This window comes from Metopolophium dirhodum, chromosome 7 (assembly GCF_019925205.1).
Source record: "Metopolophium dirhodum isolate CAU chromosome 7, ASM1992520v1, whole genome shotgun sequence".
Lineage (NCBI taxonomy): Eukaryota > Metazoa > Arthropoda > Insecta > Hemiptera > Aphididae > Metopolophium > Metopolophium dirhodum.
Genome location: NC_083566.1, coordinates 24,183,360 through 24,204,340, shown reverse-complemented (window position 1 = coordinate 24,204,340; position 20,981 = coordinate 24,183,360). Strand labels below are relative to the sequence as shown.

The 20,981-nt window shown below is 27.8% G+C and overlaps 1 protein-coding gene and 1 long non-coding RNA gene across 2 annotated transcripts; both read left to right on the top strand.

Annotated features, from left to right (window-relative positions):
- The first annotated feature begins 2,137 nt into the window (after window positions 1-2,137).
- On the top strand, window positions 2,138-13,595 carry LOC132948582 (carboxypeptidase B-like). Its single transcript, XM_061019110.1, has 8 exons — window positions 2,138-2,859; window positions 7,451-7,707; window positions 7,800-7,908; window positions 8,320-8,481; window positions 9,162-9,366; window positions 9,426-9,612; window positions 9,950-10,133; window positions 12,107-13,595. Exons 1-8 carry the CDS (start codon window positions 2,616-2,618, stop codon window positions 12,310-12,312), a joined length of 1,554 nt encoding a protein of 517 aa, XP_060875093.1. The 5' UTR covers window positions 2,138-2,615; the 3' UTR covers window positions 12,313-13,595.
- Window positions 13,596-15,540: 1,945 nt separating this feature from the next.
- On the top strand, window positions 15,541-19,002 carry LOC132948711 (uncharacterized). The gene is made up of 2 exons (XR_009665039.1): window positions 15,541-15,727; window positions 18,438-19,002. It is a non-coding gene; the product is annotated as an uncharacterized LOC132948711 (long non-coding RNA).
- Window positions 19,003-20,981: the final 1,979 nt, after the last annotated feature.

Below are 20,981 nucleotides of genomic sequence, written 5' to 3'. Positions count from 1 at the left end.
TATAGGCCATAATATAATTGATGATGTAAATAAATATCTACCTGTAACAAAAAAGAAATTATCCACTATTATATTATAATATAGATACCTAATATATATGTATATTAATTATAAGTAGTGTACGGCGTTACCTATTCCTGAAAATATCTAATATATTATATGTATACCTAATGTATATATATATACATTTTTTTTGCTCATATATTTATTTAATTACATCAATTAGATAAATAACTAATAAGTGGTAAATTTTACATAGAAATACAATTTCCACGAGACTCAAAAATTAGTACCTAGGTATATACTATATACATGTACATACTTGGTAAAGATCGTAATAAGAAAAAAAATAACTGCCAATTGGCAACACTCAACATTACACACATAATAACGTTTAATATGTTACTAAGATTATTTTTTCTTAGAATAATATCAATATTCTAATTAGTAATTATATTTTCTAATACAATTAAAAAACCGTTAAACTATGACAAACATAAGTTATCCTGTATTAAATTTGAACAATAGCGTACCTATTACTATTACCTACATAATAAATATAAATAAATACCTACCTAGATGGAAAAATTCGTTTGCACACATTGAAATTAAAAATATAGGTTATACTGTATTATATACATTTATAGATTATAATATAATGACAATTGACAACTCACATGTGCAAAATTATGAACCTATTTTTTGGTGAAATGTTTGATTTTACTATAAAATATAAATGTTTTGATCTTAACACAAAACAAATTGTTATCTCTGTTATCCACTCGAATCGGATTTTCGTAGAAAATCGGGAAATATTTCAAATTACAAATAAACAACATTTATTTAACTGTCTTATAAATTATATTTTGGGAGAAATATGACTCATGAAGTGTGTGTCCTAAACCAGTGTAAGCCATAAATGTATACGACCAGGTATAGTAAAAGGAATCATGTGACTATGTGAGTCGTACACAAAATACCTACTGATATAATACATCATTAAATACTGTCGATATTTTAAACCAAAATGTGACCTTAAGTCAACCACCCAAATATCGGTTCTAATTTTAAAAAATGCCAAGTATGATTTCGTTTACTTCAACCGTTTACGGTTTCAGTTACGTGGCCGTTTAATAGCCATGCGCTCCATTTTCCTGCACTGTTCATTATCACTCAAAAAAAAAAAACACATAACAAATCTAGACCACCAAATGTTCTTCCTCTGTTTATTATCAAAATAAGAAATTCTCATTTACTTATTAATTGTCTGGTCAAGAACATTGTTTTATATATTTTTATTATGTATAGGCAAATATAAAATAAATTAAAATTATAAATCATTGTGATAAAATATGATAATATATAAAATATGTTTATAATACTTAATTAAAAAATAAAATATAATATACATATTTTCATCAAAACTTTAATTATCTTCATATTGTTAATATTAGGAGTGTTTATAAGAAATATAAGAATATAGATCAAGTAATTTGTGTCAACATTTCATACATACCCAATAGAAATATTATACAAATTGTTATATTTTAAAAAAACGAATATGTAATTTTAATATGTGGAGGAAAATAAATAATATGATTATAGTCCAAGAAAAATGAGGAAAGGAAAATGGAAAGTACCTACCGGTTTTTTCTTTTTTTTGGAGGGAAATTTACAGTGGAGAAAAATGATAGTACCTATCTCATTTTTGGAGGAAAATCATGATCACACCCGGTTCCACATACGATTTTCGACCGGATTCTGGTTCCTTCAGAAATCATCATCTCAGTGCACTGTATTCGTATAACTATATAACTATCATAATAATCATATTATACTAGTTCAGTAGTAGTCGGAGTGCATCTAGGATAGCCGATAGGTATAAATTACCTAACCACATGTGGCTGTGCATTACACGAGTAATCGAATAAATTACAACCCGGGTCGTCCACGACGAGAAAGAAAATCAGATGCGACTCTACTAGTATACCTACATATGCCTTCTAATATTAATAATATTTAAACGGCATAGTGATTAAAATATACAATATTGATACCCGCGATGAATCGCCCGTGACGACTATACAACTGCCATCGCACCGGTGCCGGCCGACGGTGCTGTCAGTTCACATCGACTCTCAGCGCGCGACGCACCGCACGAGCGTCCGCCACAGGCGCCACGATTATAATATTATTATTGTCTACCTGGAATATTATAATAATATAATATTATTTTCTACACGGAATATAATATTGTGCCTATAATATAGGAGCGTAAGGTACTATTATATAGTAATATCGTATAATAATATAAAATACTATGACGACGTCGGACGTTGGTGCAGCGGATTTGGACGGCGGCGGCAGCTAGCGAGCCATACACGCGTCACTTTATAGGCTACAGTCGCGGTCGACTTATTTTTGTGGCATCCAGACAGGAAATAAAATCCTGACCGTCCGATATAATATTATTATAATAACCGATTTTTGCGATATAAAATAATTGTCCAAGACGATAATATAACGTTTAATAGTAATAACAGTACTTTTTGATAGTGATAAATATTATACGGTCGCGTATTAAATATTGTAACAATATTGTTAAGTGTGACGAAATGAAGTTGTCGCCGCTGCAGTGGCTCGCGGTAGTGGCCGTCATCGTCGTCGTTTCGGTGGCCGCCTCGCCGACTGCCGATACTCCGCCTGCCGCGGCCGCATCCGCCACCGATACGGCCGAAGATGACGATGACGACGATGGCGGTGGCGGCAGCGTTTTCCCGTTCAAAGCTCTCCAACTGTACAACACCGTGGCCGGTTACCTGGAATACATTTTCGACATCGTCATAGCACCGATCACGGGTAAGTAATGGTTGTAGGTGACCGGGGGGTGAACTATAACCGCGGATCTGGTTAAGGTAATTTATATGCACAGGCGCACGACCATAATATGCAGTATGCACTTTGGAATAACTAAAATACAGACAAATACTAAATGTCTAGAGGACCCTTTCGTCCCGTTTGAAAATGTAATTTTCAATAACATAAAATAGGTATATACAAATTATATTCTATTTAATTTAAATGATAATATAGATTTTCTATAATTGTCGTGTTTTAGTTAGATAATCTATAATTTTAAATGATAGGTTAACATGTATAAATTAAAGGATGCAATTTGAATTTTAATATTTGTAAAAAAAATGAAAATATGATCCTACATTATTTCAAATGTGTTTCTCTAACAAATTACTTTTGTTTATTTATTATATTTGCCAGCTTCTTTGATTTTATTATAAAACATAGTTGATGGGGAAAAAATGATAAAACATTTAACGCAATGGTGATATAATATTAAAAATTAAAAAAATGGTGGAAGGAATTAAAATTTTAGTTTGAATTTCCTATATTGCCTCCAATTAAATCGGCCCTATTGGGGGTGGTAGAGGTTGTTTAGAGAACTGTTCCCAGATTTTTATCTCCGTAAAAGTAAATAACTATACTGATTACTGGCTAACTGCGATACTAACGTTCATGTATATTTTTAGTACTTCATGAAATTGTTTGTATTATTTGGTACTAGTTGAGCAATAAAATATAAAATTTCATATAACAATTTCGAAAATAATTTAAGACAAAACCGAGGAAATTGAGTGATGAAAAAAGTTTCTTGTACTCGTAGTGCATGTAAGTACATAATAATGGCTTATCGTTGGTTACAAATTTAACATCACAGCACACCACTATTTTGCGTCGAAGCAAGACGAGTGTTCAATACCTGATTTCTGTATCATGTCTAATTTGAACTATTAATTTTTATTTTTCTATTACCCTCTTTTACACACCCTCTCCCAGCCCCAAGTCGTCATGTTCTTTGAAGAAATTAGGACCAGTGACAGTCCCGAGCCTGGTCCCCCAATGTGTACACTTAGGTACATCTACTATAACAGAATACTATATATATTTTTTTGTAACTTTTTATTTAATTTTGATTCAATATTTTACACGCAACTTTCGTTTTTACTATCATTTCGAAGAATAAAGCCGCGGACGTTGTCTTTAAAATACTACAGACCTTAAATAACAGTATATTATTAGGATTCTATTTTTTTAAATTCAATTATAAATTTGAAATTGAAACTTACGAATCAAACCCAACACAGAATAATATCTGTGTGTGACCGATAATAGTTGTAGAAAACTATACGTATACCATTATTCTTAATACTAACACGAATACCAATAAGGTAGTACTGTAGCCAGCATAATGTATTTGTATCAATCTATTTTCAATTTGTTAAATTTTGAACGTTCACTCATCAATCATTAGTAACTATATATTATAATATCAACAATTACGTCGATTTGTCCATTCGTTAGTTAGAAGACGTAACTTGAATGTTCTATACTTGAAGAAAGTATAATTAAAATAGAGTTAACGATTTATATATTACCATTATATTATTACTACTATACTAATTAATTGGTATTTTTTTTATATAATAATAATAATTACCTATAACAATTTTAATTTTAATAACTGTAAAATACATTCGAGTTCTTATAAAAAAATATTCACAGAAGTTTATTCTAATACAATAATTTAACATAGTAACTTTCGACAGTTATATTGTTTGAATTAATTTGTATAATACTTTAATACAATGTACCTTTAATGTATCTATTTTTAGAAACGTCAATAACCGTAGATACAGTTAGGGCGTATAGAAAAAAATGTAAAAAAAAAGTTAATTTGTTTAATATTTATAGTTTATAACAGTATCGCAAGTATGAATCTTGTACAATCCGTAAAAAATAATTGTAAACATAATAACAGTATAACACATATTATTGTCAATTTTTAAACGCTGCCACTTCAATACTTTAAAGTTAATACAAAAATAACACATTTTATATATTATTATTATTAAATGATTTCTGATGATAGCGAATGATACTAAACATTTTAGGTAATCTATGAACCGGTAAATTAAATATCTATAATCTTTATAATGCATCTACATATTATGTATGCATTAATTTAAATATTTCAATAGTATAAAAGTAATTTTTATGAGGATAAATTCATTTTTTTTTATGTCAACCACCAGTCACTACTAAAGTCTTCTGCGGATACTAAATGAAAAAAAATAATAATTTTAGTATTAAAAAATATGAGCAAAATCTACTAAGAGTTTCTGCTAAAATCAATTGGCATATAAAAAATGTATAAAACAAGGTACCTATAATAATGTTTATTCAATTTAATTTATAATAAACCGAGACTGTCATCGTATACATATTGTTTGTATAAACTAAACTATATTGTAATAAGTAATAACGAATAACATGATAATATGAAAAGCATTATGAATATTTTATGGTCTTCATTCTTGTCTCATGATGCCTATACCTTACAGAATATTTTATAATATAAATAAATAAAAGTAGAATAATATATTATACTGCGTACCTACTTATAATATTATTATATAATATGAGTTCTATACTTGTTTAATTTTATGAAATTAGCACTTCAAATTAGTTTCGAAGTTTAAGCGTAATAGATTGTTATTTTTTATGAATAACAATTGTACTCAATACTAAATTATTTTTATTGACCCATTAATTCGATATGCATATTGTTGATGGTCTTCAATAGCTAAATGGTAAATTAAGACTTAAGATACCTACCAATAAATTTAAACTATTGGCAATAAAAACAGTAACATGTTCTTATGAGCACAAAAGTTATCCTTTATATCATTCAAATAAGATTGTTTAAAACAATAGTATGGTCAACTTTACTAATACGTAAAAATAGGCAATGATGATAATATGCTTATAACTTATAAGTTATAACTAAAGATCGGATATTGCAACTTTTTATTTATATCAGATAAATCAAAATAAATCTGATCGAATATGTACACGAATTGGATTAATTAATTTAACTTCATATTGGCAGGAAATCAAAATGTTAATTTAGATAATATAACGCAAAATGTTTAAAATTATTTTAAATGTACACTGAGAATATGTGTAGACGTTTAATGAAATTTTTCATTATATAAACATACGATACAGTTTTCAATAACACAGTTTAGAAATGTATATAATTATACATTTTAATTTAGAATAAAAATATATTTTAATTTTTAAATACTTTTTTATAATTCTGTAATTTGTTAATATCCATCATGTTAATTAAGTACCTAAGTAATTAACAATTGTATAATATTTTATAGGATATTTTATGATTTAATTAACACCAAAAAAAATATAATTTTCATTGCAATTTTAACATATTTACACTGCAATTTTGACATATTTTTAATGCAATTAAATCTGGTCTTTATTTATAACACAATGTACACTTATAAAGGTAATAGGTAAGTGTTATTGCCATAACATAATACCTAACTATTTAAATTTCAAATAATATTAGTGTTAATGTAAATTTTTAATATCAAGGTAGTAATAAGTGATGTTGGCGTTTATATTTCGTCCCTTTTGAATTAGGTGGCATTATTTCGCAAATCCAAGAATCTCTGAACTAATTGACTAAGACACAATATTTAAGGCGCCCGGTGCCGATGCCATTTTGTCCTCAAAAATACACTCTGTGGGAATAACGATACTGCCTTGTAGAATCAACCAAATTTCATAATTTTTTTTTTTTTAACTGCTAGAGGGAAATATTCTACAGTCCGCATCGATCTCTGTTTTTCAATATTTTATTCTTAAGCTTTATAATATGCCTAAAAAAATACAAGATAAAAAGCATTTTTTTAACACAGTTATTTGAAATAAAATACAAAATCAAAGATCGATGCGGGCTGTAGGAAATCTTCTTCTTTCAGATAAAAAAATAGTCATCAAAATCCGACAATTCTACAAAGCTAGCTTAAGAGTTATTCCCGTAGTCATTTTTTTCGATATAATATGCCCTATCAACCCTCCCTAAATAGGTATCAGGTAGTAGATTAGTGGAAAAGTCTTATAATTAAAGTGGCAACTAAAATCTAAAATTTAATTTTCAAATTTTATAGAATTGTGGAAAAATTGAAGAACTGGCACCGGCACCCTTAATACTAATAGCCTATAGGTGGCTAGGTACCTAGGTACTAGGTAGGTAAATTAATTCGTTTAGTCAATAAATATGAACATAAATGGTTAATAAATAGAATCCCATATACATTAAAATGTATGCCCATCTTAAAAATATTTATATAATATCAATACATTTTTTTCTGGAGTCTACTTTTTTTTTTCAATATTTAAAACATTGGTACAAAAATATAAAGGTTACCGAATTCTTGAAATTTTTACATGGAATTATAGTTGATTGCGTTGTATTATAAAATACGTTTTTTAGCACGGTCGGATAGTGAACTTTTATAACTTGTTTAATCATAAGAATTCACAAAATGTAATTCTTGTTATATCATAGGTGGTGTATCAAACAAGAAACAAACACCCAGTCGTGTATCGTACAAGAAATTTCAAATTATCAGAGTGTTACCGTCTGACGAGGACGAAGTACTTGATATAGAAGCAATGTCCGAAGAACCAGGAGTGCAAGTTTGGATGCCTATACGGTTGAATAAAACAGCAGATCTCGTATTACCACCTAGTGTAGCTAGAGACGTTAAACGATTTCTAACACAAAGAGAAATCAACTTCATTGTACTCAGTTCCGATCTAGAAGTATGTATACAACTTAATTACAAATGTAAAATTTATATACTTATTTAAAAAAGCGATTGGCATGGTTTAATAAATTGTTTAATGATTATTAGAGAAGCATTCATAAACAAAATCCTAAATCACCGTCCATTAATCAGAAATCAGAATTAAAAGCAACAAAAGGTCATGTAATGACTTGGACTAGATATCATCGTTATCAAGGTAAAATGGACATCAAACAATTAAAATCTAAGCATATAGAAATAAATAATAATTAATACCTAAGAATGAGCAACCTACATGTAGAAAAAATTGTGTTATTCTGTATTTATTGTCAATATGAAAAATAATAATACTGATAATACCATTTTATAATTTTTTTTCTGAAGGTAGTAACGTGACTAAGTTAACAATTTTTATTTATTTTTACGATGATTATATATTTATATTATACAAACAAAATAATTTTTTTAAGCAGGTAAGTTATTCCTAAACTGGTAACTATCAATAATTAATAAAGTTGATTTAAAATTCAACATATTTTATATCAAAGAGCTACTGAATAATATATTAATATATTTTAATATTAATTATGACATTGGTGAATATTTGAATATTTCTGAATATTTTCAGATATTCTTGACTACTTAATGTATTTGTCGGAAAACTATCCTCATTTGGTAGAATTGATGCCTATCGGAAAAACTGTGGAAGGCCGACCACTAAAAGTAGTAAAAATATCTAGTGGACAAACTAGGGAAAACGTTGTCAAGCCTGCAATTTGGATTGATGCAGGTAAAATGGATTAAAGAATATATTATATATATATAATATATATTGTTTTAATTTTTTAGTTCTAAGCTATTTTTAAACACATATCATGTACAGCTATTCCTCTAGTTTGATTTTGATATTACATAGTATTACACACTCGTGATACTGGTTTTGAATTGTGTCTGATTTTCATAAGTTATATAACTTAACCATTTTTTAAAAAAACTGATTATTTCCGATAGGTATGGTTTCATATGCTGGATTTACTAATACCATATCCGTGTACAATAAATTTAACTAAAAAAAACGTTTATATAATTCGCACTTCTCAGTTTAAAAAACGATTTAAAATAAAATCAAGACTGAAAAGAGTAAGGACTTAAAACAACAAATTTGCAGCAATTAAAATCTATTTAAATAGTAGGATTTGACGTACCTATATAGTTATAAATTATTAAACAAAATATGTTCGTTGAATTAAAGAAAATATTTAGGAAATAATTATAAAAATGAAATATTTTGAATCAAAATTTAAACGTGTTCGTTTTTCATTAAACAAACATTTAGTGTATAATGTATAATGTAACTATTAGTATATTTTTAAAATTAAATGAAAATCAAAAACTTTAGCTATTATAGTTTTGTTTTTGATAATTTATACTTGGATTATATACAACGTTAATTGATTTTTTCGGTGATAGGAATTCATGCCAGGGAATGGATATCGCCAGCTGTAGCATTATTCATTTTAAGGCAATTAGTAGAAAATAAATCTTACAGAACATTGATTTCGGAGGTCGATTGGTATATTCTACCAATGATAAACGCAGATGGTTACGAGTATAGCCATACGGTCGATCGTCTATGGAGAAAATCTAGGAGGACTGCAGCCACAAAATCGGGAAGGTAAGTAATAATAAATGCACATTTTTGAAACATTAAGTTAAAAATACATATTTTTTTAGAACTCTGTGGGATATGTCATATGGTTGTGAAGGTGTTGATTTAAACAGAAACTGGGATTGGCACTGGGCTGGAGTTGGCGCTAGTCAAGACCCGTGTTCTGACACGTTTGCTGGATCACATGCTTTTTCGGAACCAGAAACTAGAGCAGTATCTGATTTTATATTAGACCACAGGGATAGAATACAAGTAATTTTTGAACAAAATATATTATGTTTCACAAGTTTACTTTTAGATTCTGAGCGGAGCAATGGTTTTCGATAAAATCGATTTTGGTTTTTGGTGTAACTCTAAAACAAATGACAATTGACATATATGCATGAAATTGTCACTGGTTGTTTATATTCGCATTAACATTTGAAAAACGAAAAAATTTCCAAAATGTTTAAAATATTTTGATTTGTTTTGAACTGTGTACGGAAATTTTCAGTTTCCAATTGTTTTAGTTTTTACAAAATTATAAACATAATATGAGAAATTACAGCACTATTCGAGTCAAATGTTCCTTAATAATAAATGATTTCAGGTATATTTAACTCTGCATTCTTACTCACAAATGTGGCTGGTACCTTGGAGTCACACAAAAAAGCTTGCGGATGATTATGATGACATGATGTACTTAGCGAGACAAGCAACTGAAGCAATTCAAAAAGTACATGGTTCACATTATCAACTCGGTACAACTCCATCACTGCTTTACACTACATCAGGTACATAATCTTTATATAATATAATCCAACGTGTCCTGGCTGATTAACGTAGAACCTAAACTATGATACAGTGGCGGATCCAGGGTTTAATTTTAGGGGGGGGGGGGGCATCCTAAAAAAATTACTTCTAAGCCATAAATACATTACACATTTTAAAATATTTCTGTAAGTAAGTAGGCCCCTGCCCCCTCTGGATCCACTGCTATGATGGCTAAAGACTTGATATTTGCATGATACCTTCGCACCATCAAGTAAGAATGCACTACGAAAGAATTTTTCAAAATTCGCATTTAAAGAGGGGCTCACATAACGATTTTGAGGTTCACGAAAAATTCTTTTTTGTTTATAAACGGTTATATTTAGTTGAAAATGGTACCATTGGGTACTCGGGCAGATGAGGTAATAACATTCATACAATTGTCGTGTTAATGGCCACGAATAAAGAAATTACATCTTAAAACAAATATGAGAGTTTAATCTATAATTTCGTACACTTTTTTTCCAGCGTGATTTTGGATTGTTTTATTTCTTCGATTTGTATACAATATCATCATTATTGCAAAAAAAGTTATCGTCATTACGTTTATTTTTAATTAATAATAACGTTGGGTGATTGACCAATTTTAAGCGCATTTCATATGAATCCATTTTGAAACAGAGATTATTAAACACAATTATTAACACTTCGCTATTTACCATTACATTGCACAAACAGTATACTGTACTGTCTCATACGGGAAGTGTCCATAACGATACATATACTACGATAATTTTACATTTGTCAATACAATTTCATTATGAGTTATAACTTATAAGCAATAAAAACGAATAACGATAATATAAAACTCTGACCATACTATATTCCACAATCAGACCGATAACCGATAAAGATGTTAATATAATACGGAAATGTTGATAGACTAAGAAATATCCGAAATTGCCTAGGTAATCACGACAATTCCTAAATTATCATCTTTTTCGGAAACATATTATGTATAGGGTGATTCACCAAGTATTTTTTCTTCAAAAATGCAGTTATTTAAATTTAATTTTTAGAATCTGTATAATAAGAACCTTCCCTTTCTACTGTAAATTACTTAGTGGATAATTTTTAAAAAAAATTATGACATCGAAATAAAAATTCAAACAATTAGTTTTTAGGTATTTAACTTTGTGTACTTGCTGAGAATAATAGGTCCATGGTAATGGGTTTGTAAGATATGGGGGCTATGGTGATTTTAAATGTTAGTAATTAATCTATTAATCTTTATAAATTGTATAAATGACTGTATAATAATTTTTAAGGACTATTATCCTAAGTATAATCATTTTAATAATTGAGAAAATACTTGTTCGGATTTTTAAAATTCAAATAAGATTATATAACATTAAAATAATTATTCACTAAACAATTTACTGTAAAAGAAGAGAGGATCTCATATGAAAAATAGAAGCTTGTATTAATTGTACTATTACCACAGGACACTTCTTAAGTATAGGACAAAAAATCTCAATAATTTGAATAATTACATTATTAAAGTTAAAATGGGTGGGGGGGGGGGGGGGGTGAGCATGCTTGGTGGATGACTCTGTATATAATTAATACAGGAGCAATACCTATTTTGTTATTTTATAGTCATGTATTCCATAAAAAAAACATTGGAAAAATCTGTAGATATATTAATAAAAGAAAATAATCAACTGATAATTATTATTCATAGAGAAAAAAAATTATAAATATCTACGTAATATAATTATATGATACATACGCACTAGTACATAGCCTAACCTCTAATGTTTAATCACCATGTCTGTAACAATGATGGCAATATTTTTGTGAAAATGAATATGGGCAGTAATGAATAAATAGGTAGGTAAGCAATTAGTCTGTCGTATAATATATGTTATATTTTATAACTTGTATAGGTAAATGTATATTGAACAACTGAGTATAGGTACATTATTTGTTCTAGGATGTTCAGACGACTGGGCCAAAGGGAAAGCCGGCATAAAATACAGCTATACGATAGAACTTCCAGACAAAGGAATGTACGGTTTTCTATTGCCAGCTGAGAAGATTGTGACAACAGGGAAAGAAATATTCACAGGCATTAAATCGATAGCAAAATCAATATTGAAAATTAACAGCATGAAGGAGAAAACTAAATTAAGAGGATGACATATTAAATCTTTTGTCTTTACATACAATTTCACCAGAAAACGACTTTCAATTGAAATCAAATATGGTTAATAACAATTGAAATAAACTGGCCAGTTAAAAATGTTAAAAAAATTAAAAATTATTTTACTTTATCTTAACTGTGTGGGTAGATTTGTTCTTAAATAAAATACATGGATTAACAGGCTAACCATTTTTCATATTTTATGTTATAATTTGCAAATAATTAGTTCAGGTTATAGGTTAGGTTATTAAATAGTTAACTATATTTATACCTATCCAAGACCTAGCAATAATCGATTCCGAGCGAAAACAGATTAAACATAACATGGTAGTCATGCATAATACCTATAGAAGTATAAAACCCCCAGCCATCCTATTGAATTTTTAAAAATATCTTTAAACTTGAATCTACAAAAAACTAGATAGTTTCAAGTTTGCCCGGATCATCCAAATGTCACGTAAAAACTGATCATATCACACAATCAAAAATATATATCTAGGTGAGTAGGTGACAACTATTTATAGTGAACAATTTGAACGATTTTAAAATGTATTTAATATATTATACCTCCTTTGTATTATGTATATATTATATTAATATGTATGAACATTGTACAATATACATATATTAAGTATATAAGATATATATAGGGTGTCCCGGGAGGAAATACCCATTAGCCGTAGACTGGGACTCACCACCAGGACAAAAACCGGTTTTTTTCTGTTTTACCTTTAAACTAGATTTTTTAGAAAATGAAACTATAAAATTCTTCAATTGTTTCAAAAATTTAAAAATTAAAAATTAATTTTTTTAACTTTTTTAGTTTTTTACCAAAAAATTGAATTGAGTTAAAAATAAAATATACCTAGTCCGAGGTCTTTGTGAGTCTAATAAAAAAACAGATTTATGATAAATCTATTATCTCATGAGATATCTTAATGGGTGAATCCTCGCGGGACATCCTGTATATAATATTATAATTATATTTTTAAAAGAATATAATATATATATTAATTATATATTCATACCTGGATTAAAATGACTATATTATACATGTAGAGATATGAAAATGTACAACGAGCCTATAGTTTGCCGCTTCGTTGAATAAATGTTGTTAGAATATATGGTTATTTTCGGGCAATCGTGCTGGTTTCAATCGTTTTTAAGAAATTTTATACATGCGATGTAAATTTATTTTACTTAAATAATTACCTATTTACATACTAACTGCTGCACTCGGTCATTTTGAGGGTTGATAGACCAATTTATTATGCTAAATAACAGTTTTTGGTCATTTCAATTTAAAATGTTCAACATATATATTTATTATATTTAGTAGTTTAGTACATCTTTACTCTTTAGTAACCTATATATACTTGACTAAAATAAAATAATAATATAAATATACAATAATGAATATTTATTATAAAATATAAATATAATAAAAATAAATCACATATGTACATAGTATAATAATATTAAAGTATCTATCTATCAACATAATTTCAGTGAAACCTCGATAACTCGAACGTCTATAAGTCGAATTTTCAATAACTCGATGGAATATCTTCACCCCTGCATTTCAATAAGCACACACAATTTTTTCTATAACTTGAATTTTTTTTCGCCTTCAACCGATTCGAGTTATCGAGGTTTTCCTGTATATTACCTCATATAGGAAGGTACAGTATTATGTGCATAGACAGGCGCGCCGTTTAGGGGAAGGGGGCATAGTGGACATGGCCTCCCTAGACATCATAAATTACCTAAACATAGTGTTTGAAGTATGAAATATTTCACAAAAACGTGAAACATTGAAATTTTTTAACTCAACTATTAATGATGGTTATTTATTAATTATTAATTATATATTTATATATTCCAAGAGTTCTATGTATAATAATTAATAATTGACATTAACGGAATACGAGTGCTACGGTTGACAATTGACATATTACTATATTACTATATTTGGTCTTGTTTTCGACTATTTATAGCAAAACTTGGTTATTTTCCCAGGAAATGGCTTATCGTCGACGACGATTCAATGATCGTACTATTATTGTAACTTAATAATATTTATAATATTTAACACGTTGTCCAACTTTACTATCGTAATTCTTATCTAAATGTTATAACTTATGAGATATTTAAATATATTAAACAAAACTATAGTCTTATTAACACTTTGTTGCATGCCTGCATACCACATTCATATTTATAATTATATACATAAGACATTTAGATATGTATAGTAATTAGTAGAATATATAATATGATAAATATTGATAAGTTTATAATGCTGTACTAATGTCAGTGTTCTAAATTCTAATGTAAAAATTCAGTAGGTATACAATATACATGTATAAGATTGTTTACCTACTTGTATCATTTAAACATAAAAATATTGTATACCATTTTAAATGTATAATACCAAAGGTTAGGTATACATATAGGTACCATACAATTATGAAGGTAGTTAATGACAATTATACTTATATGTAAATACAAAACTTATTTAAAAATAAAACAAAACTTATTAAAATACTGAAATATTTCATTTTTTTAAATTTCATAAAATTTTCAAATACTTCCTATAAATAATGGATTTCTTTCAAAAGTCTGTATAGAAGTTCGGAGTGTTTATATGTTATAATCACGGCTTACACATATTACTATTGGATACATGTTTTTCCCTCTGTAAATGCCTAAGTGGGTAAATAGTTAAAAGTAAAATTTTTGGACTAAAAAGATATTGTCCCTAGAAGACGAGTCGAATCCGCTATTGTGCATAGGTAATATATAATACTATAGGGCATAGGCTGATAAATAGCTAACGATAATTATTATAGCTTGTTTTCGTCTATTACTCAAATGCATAGGTACTTGTGAACACTATAGCTGCAGTATGTTAACAACACTTAAGTTGCATTAAAGTCATTAATTTAAAAAAAAACTAATAAAAATCGAAAATGTAATGTCTATAAATAGCACAACACGAGTCAAATTATTTTGAAAATTATACGATATATATAAAAAATGTTAATATAAACATTCAGTGAAAATGTCATGTATATACGGTGATTTTTAATAATTAATAATTGGTTTAATGATGTTATAGATTATAAGTTATAACTATAGAATATTAATAAGTTATAAATTATAACTTATTAATTATTTGTAATTAATACATGGACAATGGACATGATATTAAGATAAAATACGATTTATTGTGTTAATCCCCTCCTACTAAATCAGTGACTGTATATTATCATATTATAATAATAACTATATGCAACGGCGTAACATTACATAATAAAATATTAGCTCAAAACATTTCAATCGATATCATATTATCATTCATTGCCGACCTCTGGATAAAATCAAAAGTAATTTCATCAAAATATATAAGTGAGTAAAAGAATTGATTTTCTTTAAAAAAATTATTATAGCCTTCTTAATTTATTTCTTGGTCTATTTGAAGTATATATTTACTTTGTAAAACAATTTTTAGGTTTAAATTTATTTATGTTAAGTTTACTTGCTGATCCTGCTATGGTATTGCCCGTGACAAATTGAATGTCCGTGGATTTACCTTATCTTAAACTCCGTTAAAATATGTAAACTGCAAAGATTTTTAACACAGTTTTTTGGGTTATTTTCACCAATGTCCAATGGCAACAATACACAAATATAACAATGATAGTTTTTCGTGAGCCAAGTATATTCAACATTTATGTGTTTAAATAAGCAAAAAATAAGTATAGGTAATAAAAAGTACGTAGCCTATGAGCTTTTACACTACGTATCTTTCTGAATCTATTGACGAACATTTTGGGAAAATCTGTCAAAAACTGTGGATTTGCATAATTTCATTCGTTTTAGACCTTTGAATAACGATTTTATTTGACCATTATGTGACCATTAGCAATCATAAAAAAAACCAAAAACAATTACATTTTTCGAGAGACTTTTTAAAACTCAAAATTTCAAAAAATTTCAACAATACCTATGCCATCCTCGGGCAAAGGATTGCCTGTATGTCTGAGTATACTAAATTTTAGAACTATATGAGTGCGATAGACTTAGCTGTTAATCACTTACACACACACAAACATTGCTTGTATATAGATATTAGCTATATTAGATATTAGATATACATTGATACTTATGTAAAATTCTTAATTTTAATATGTCGTATTATTATAATAATAATATATTTATTCATCAAATAATATTTCACAATAAACTTATGTACAAATAATAAGATACTTGATATCGAAATAGATATATCAATAGTGTAGCTTGTGTTTGGAGTTGGTGAGTTCAAATACAGAGGTTATAATAGATTATAGTACTCATTATATTATTTTCTGAAACATGAAAAATTATAAAGGTAATATAAATAATAGACATTAATATATTATACATTACACTACCTATACCTACACTAAAATATATTATAAATGTTTAACTTTTTCTATAATATAATAAATATTTCTTATTTTTAAATTTGTTTAAATTAATATGTAATTTTCAACAAAGATACATGTATTTTACTATTTTTTTCCGATTTATTAGTAAACTATAAAAATATTAAAATTACTGAAATGTTGTGAATTATATCCATGTAGTGAATAAATAAATAAATTAACATCTACTTTTAACATATGTAAAATAACATTTTAATGATAAATACATTTTAAATTAAGAAATTTAAACTCCTTATATAAATTCTAACAGTCTAAGATTCAAATTTAATTTTATGTATTTGAAGAATAAATGAACGGTGAATATTATTTACTTATTTTATTGCTATATTAAATAAAGTTCCGAGTTCAAAAACAGCTTAGTTCAATATCCCTTTGTACACATACTATCAATTATAATACATGTAAGAATTAATAATAAGTTATAACTTGCGTTTCACTCATATAATATGTTTCTAGTTGAGTACTTAATGTAGTTATTTATATAAAAATAATATTGGATCATGTCTTGGTAATGAAGTGGTTGTCACTTGTCACAGGCAGACATTTAATTAGATCGGACTTGTATTAATAAAAATAAAAACGTTTCAATGGTTTTGCACAATTTACAGTTGTCGTCGATCATAATCTCGCATATCTTCATCATAATTCGTGAGTGGAGAAAACGACCATAATGACCATGGTTGAGGTTTACATAGGTATACCATGTCAGCCTCTCTAGATATTCTATCAGGATTACCCATTGAGATATTCAGCTAAAGTATAAAACATGTACCAGACAAATTTTTACAATACTATTCATAGATCACGCATATTATTACTATTCCATGCGTGCAATAATAAATATTGTGTGATTCATGCGACTAATACGCCATATTTCAATATCTGTGATTATAATAGGTTGTTGTGTCGTTAAAATAATTCATAATATGATTACTAATAACTAATAAGTGATATTATATTATATTATAATATTATATACAGTCAATAGTTTACGAATACACAATCGTGAGTACGTACCTATACAAAGTTACGTAACATATGTAACACACATTATATTTTATTGTACAACTAAAAAAGCTATACAACTTGATAAAGTTATAAATTATAATAGAGGTATAAAGAAAACAATTATTTCGAAATAACCAATAATTAATATTACATTATAATCAATTATATTGATTAAATATAGTTTAAAGACCCTCGCGCGATCATCGACATTATATTCGTTATAATAATAACTACCTAGTAATTTTTCTCGACAATGAAGTCATACCAGCAAATTGCAATAACAATGATTGTGTGTGTAATAAAAACCATTTTATAAAATTTTAAGTTAAAAATTATAGGTAGGGAGGTAATATATAATATCTTCTTCTATAATTCTTATACAACATACAAGTATACAAAAGAACAGGCCTTTTTTATGTTCCAATTCTGACGACACTATTGAACTTTTTTTCACAGAGTTGTTCCAAATACTTTTCTTTGCCCGATTTTTAATTCGTAATGTTTGTATAGTCTCTGCATGGATGTATAGGTATAATAAAGTACCAATTATAATACAATATAATATTGATAATATACACTTTTGGTAATATTGCCGTTTTGTTTTGTTATCTGATTTTCAGCTTATACACAATAATACGACGGCGCACTGCAGTACCTATCCTGCACAAACGTCCATCGCGTACAATAATACCATAATATTATATTAGGTATAATATTCGTGTAACCGTGTATACGTTAATATATTACCAATTTTAATAACGAATCATATCATAATGTCGGCGCGGAAAAACGTGTTACCGGCCTTGTTCGTCATGCTGCTGATAATGTCACCCGTCACCCCAACCAGTATCTTCATTTCTGCCGTATGCTACAGCGGTTGCGGATCCTTAGCTTTCGTTTGCTACGTGTCCAACGGCATATCCATCGGCATAGATTACTTCAAGTCCTCTGCTCCTCTACCACCGCCTGAAATATCATGCGGAGAAGCGTTCGATGAGTGCAGGGACCACTGCCTAGCGACATTTACGTTGTCGCCCTAAAGCTCAAGCCGCTGCCAGGAAACGGCATACCTGCTGCTGCTACACTAGAAGACTAAATTGTTATTTAATATGATCACAAATAGTTAATTAGTGTATAATATTATTGTAAATATTATTATATACGCACTGGCAATAATAATTTGTATTTTCATGCTCTTGTTATAAGTCCTCTAATCTCTCCGGCAAGTCCCACGAAAAAACTATACACATTTTAAGATATTATTCGTCGCATTATTTATTAGTTTTTAAGGTATCCCTGACAGGTTGAAAATATAATTATAAGAAAACCGAAGGATTCGCTCTACTGCAGTATTGAGTATTAACTATAAGTAATAGTTGCTGGTTTCGAGTGCGCATATCGAAACCATCGAGTGTAGAACGTAGGTAATTGCAGTGTTGAATCGGATGTGGCAAAGTTGAATCAATGATAAATCGTTTCACACGAAAAACGTTTCTTAGCTCTTCGGATCGGTATATTATTAGCAAAATATTTTTTGTTTTAGTGTATAAACAACCTACAAAAAAACTCGGCCATAATCCATCTAAAAAATAATAAATAGGTAGTTAAGTCTTAGAACTATGGGTATCATTTATGTTAAAATCATCTGCTAAATAATTTAACTTAACTTGGTGACTTTAAAACGCTCGATTAGTAATACACTAAGTAGTAAATAACTATTTCATTGATAGTAGGCTATATTATTATGTACTCATTATGCATTTATGCTATAGTATTTTTAAATTTTTGCCTATCTTAAATCGCCAGGCTCATTTCAATTTTTTAGCAGATTATTTTAACATGATACCTATAGTTCAAAGACTTATATAGCTACTTATATAATGATAACACAACTTTTAGAGCCTTTTTTTTTTTATACTTAGGAGTGTTTTTGTTAGGATATCACTCATTTTTTGTTGATACCTTAATATTATTTCGGGAACATATTGCTTTTACAATGATGTTTATTTTTTTAAATATTTTATAAAAGACATTTATGGTAAATGGTTGTCATTGATTGCCACTTGCAGATTATAATAGAAATAGTATAAATTAGTATTGTTTTTTTATATATACATATTTGCTGATATAGATGTCGGTAATGCGGTCCGTAGGGAATATTATCTAATAAAACGTCTGTTGATATCGTTAAAAATGATTTTAAAAATACAGTATGCATGTCTACCGGTACATAAAATGTACAATAATTAGATTATTGTATTTTCAATCTTCATTATTTAACTACAAATTTGCTATATTTTATTAAGAAATTTAATTTGTGAATCGTATCCATGATTCATATAGGATGCATCGTCGCAAACACTTAATATTCAACTTTACATTCAACTTCATATAGGTAATTTATCAATTAATAAATAATAATAACATTTTGGATATCCCAATTATTATCAACTATATTTATCTAATCTAATAAAGTATTAATATTTAATTTTGAGTATGGATATTTGATTCTACATATTCTACATATTGTTATTATTCATATTTTATTATACATGAATAATAAACTCAACTGATTTACTATTTTACTCAAGTCACGACTCACTCCAATTTTGCACGATGGTGCAAAAGGTCATACTTTTTTGAAATATAGCACAATATGTTAATATTTTTTTTTCCAAATCGACGTTCCGAATATCCGATAATTTTAATAAAAGAATAATAAATAAGCATTTGTTTTCAATTAAACAAGAAGTTTCTTGTAGGCGCTTATTTGTATGTACAATTCAGAAAATGATGAGTGTTTTTATGGAAACGCTAAATCTTTTCATAACTGCTTCTAAAATAGTTGGGCTAATGAATTTTCGTTATATTTGAATGTAGCCATCAAAATTCAAAATGTACGTTTAGGTTATAGGTCATTTATCAATGTTATAAATAATAATAACATTTTTAATATTCCAATTATCAACTATAATATATTTAGTATTAATGTTTAATTTTTATCATGGATATTCTATTCTACATATTCTACATATTAATATTTAATTATACATGAATAATAAACTCAACTGTCATATTTTACTCAAGTCACGACTCGCTCCAATTGTTGCGCAATGTTGCAAAAGTCATACTTTTTTGCCGATACGAAATATAGCACAATATGT

What these genes read in the sequence shown, in the direction of transcription:
- LOC132948582 (XM_061019110.1), top strand. Translation starts at nt 2,616, where the DNA reads ATGAAGTTGTCGCCGCTGCAGTGGCTCGCGGTAGTGGCCGTCATCGTC. An exon ending in TAGATATCATCGTTATCAAG is followed by an intron (nt 7,909 to 8,319) that starts GTAAAATGGACA and finishes GAATATTTTCAG; the next exon opens with ATATTCTTGACTACTTAATG. An exon ending in ACCACAGGGATAGAATACAA is followed by an intron (nt 9,613 to 9,949) that starts GTAATTTTTGAA and finishes AAATGATTTCAG; the next exon opens with GTATATTTAACTCTGCATTC.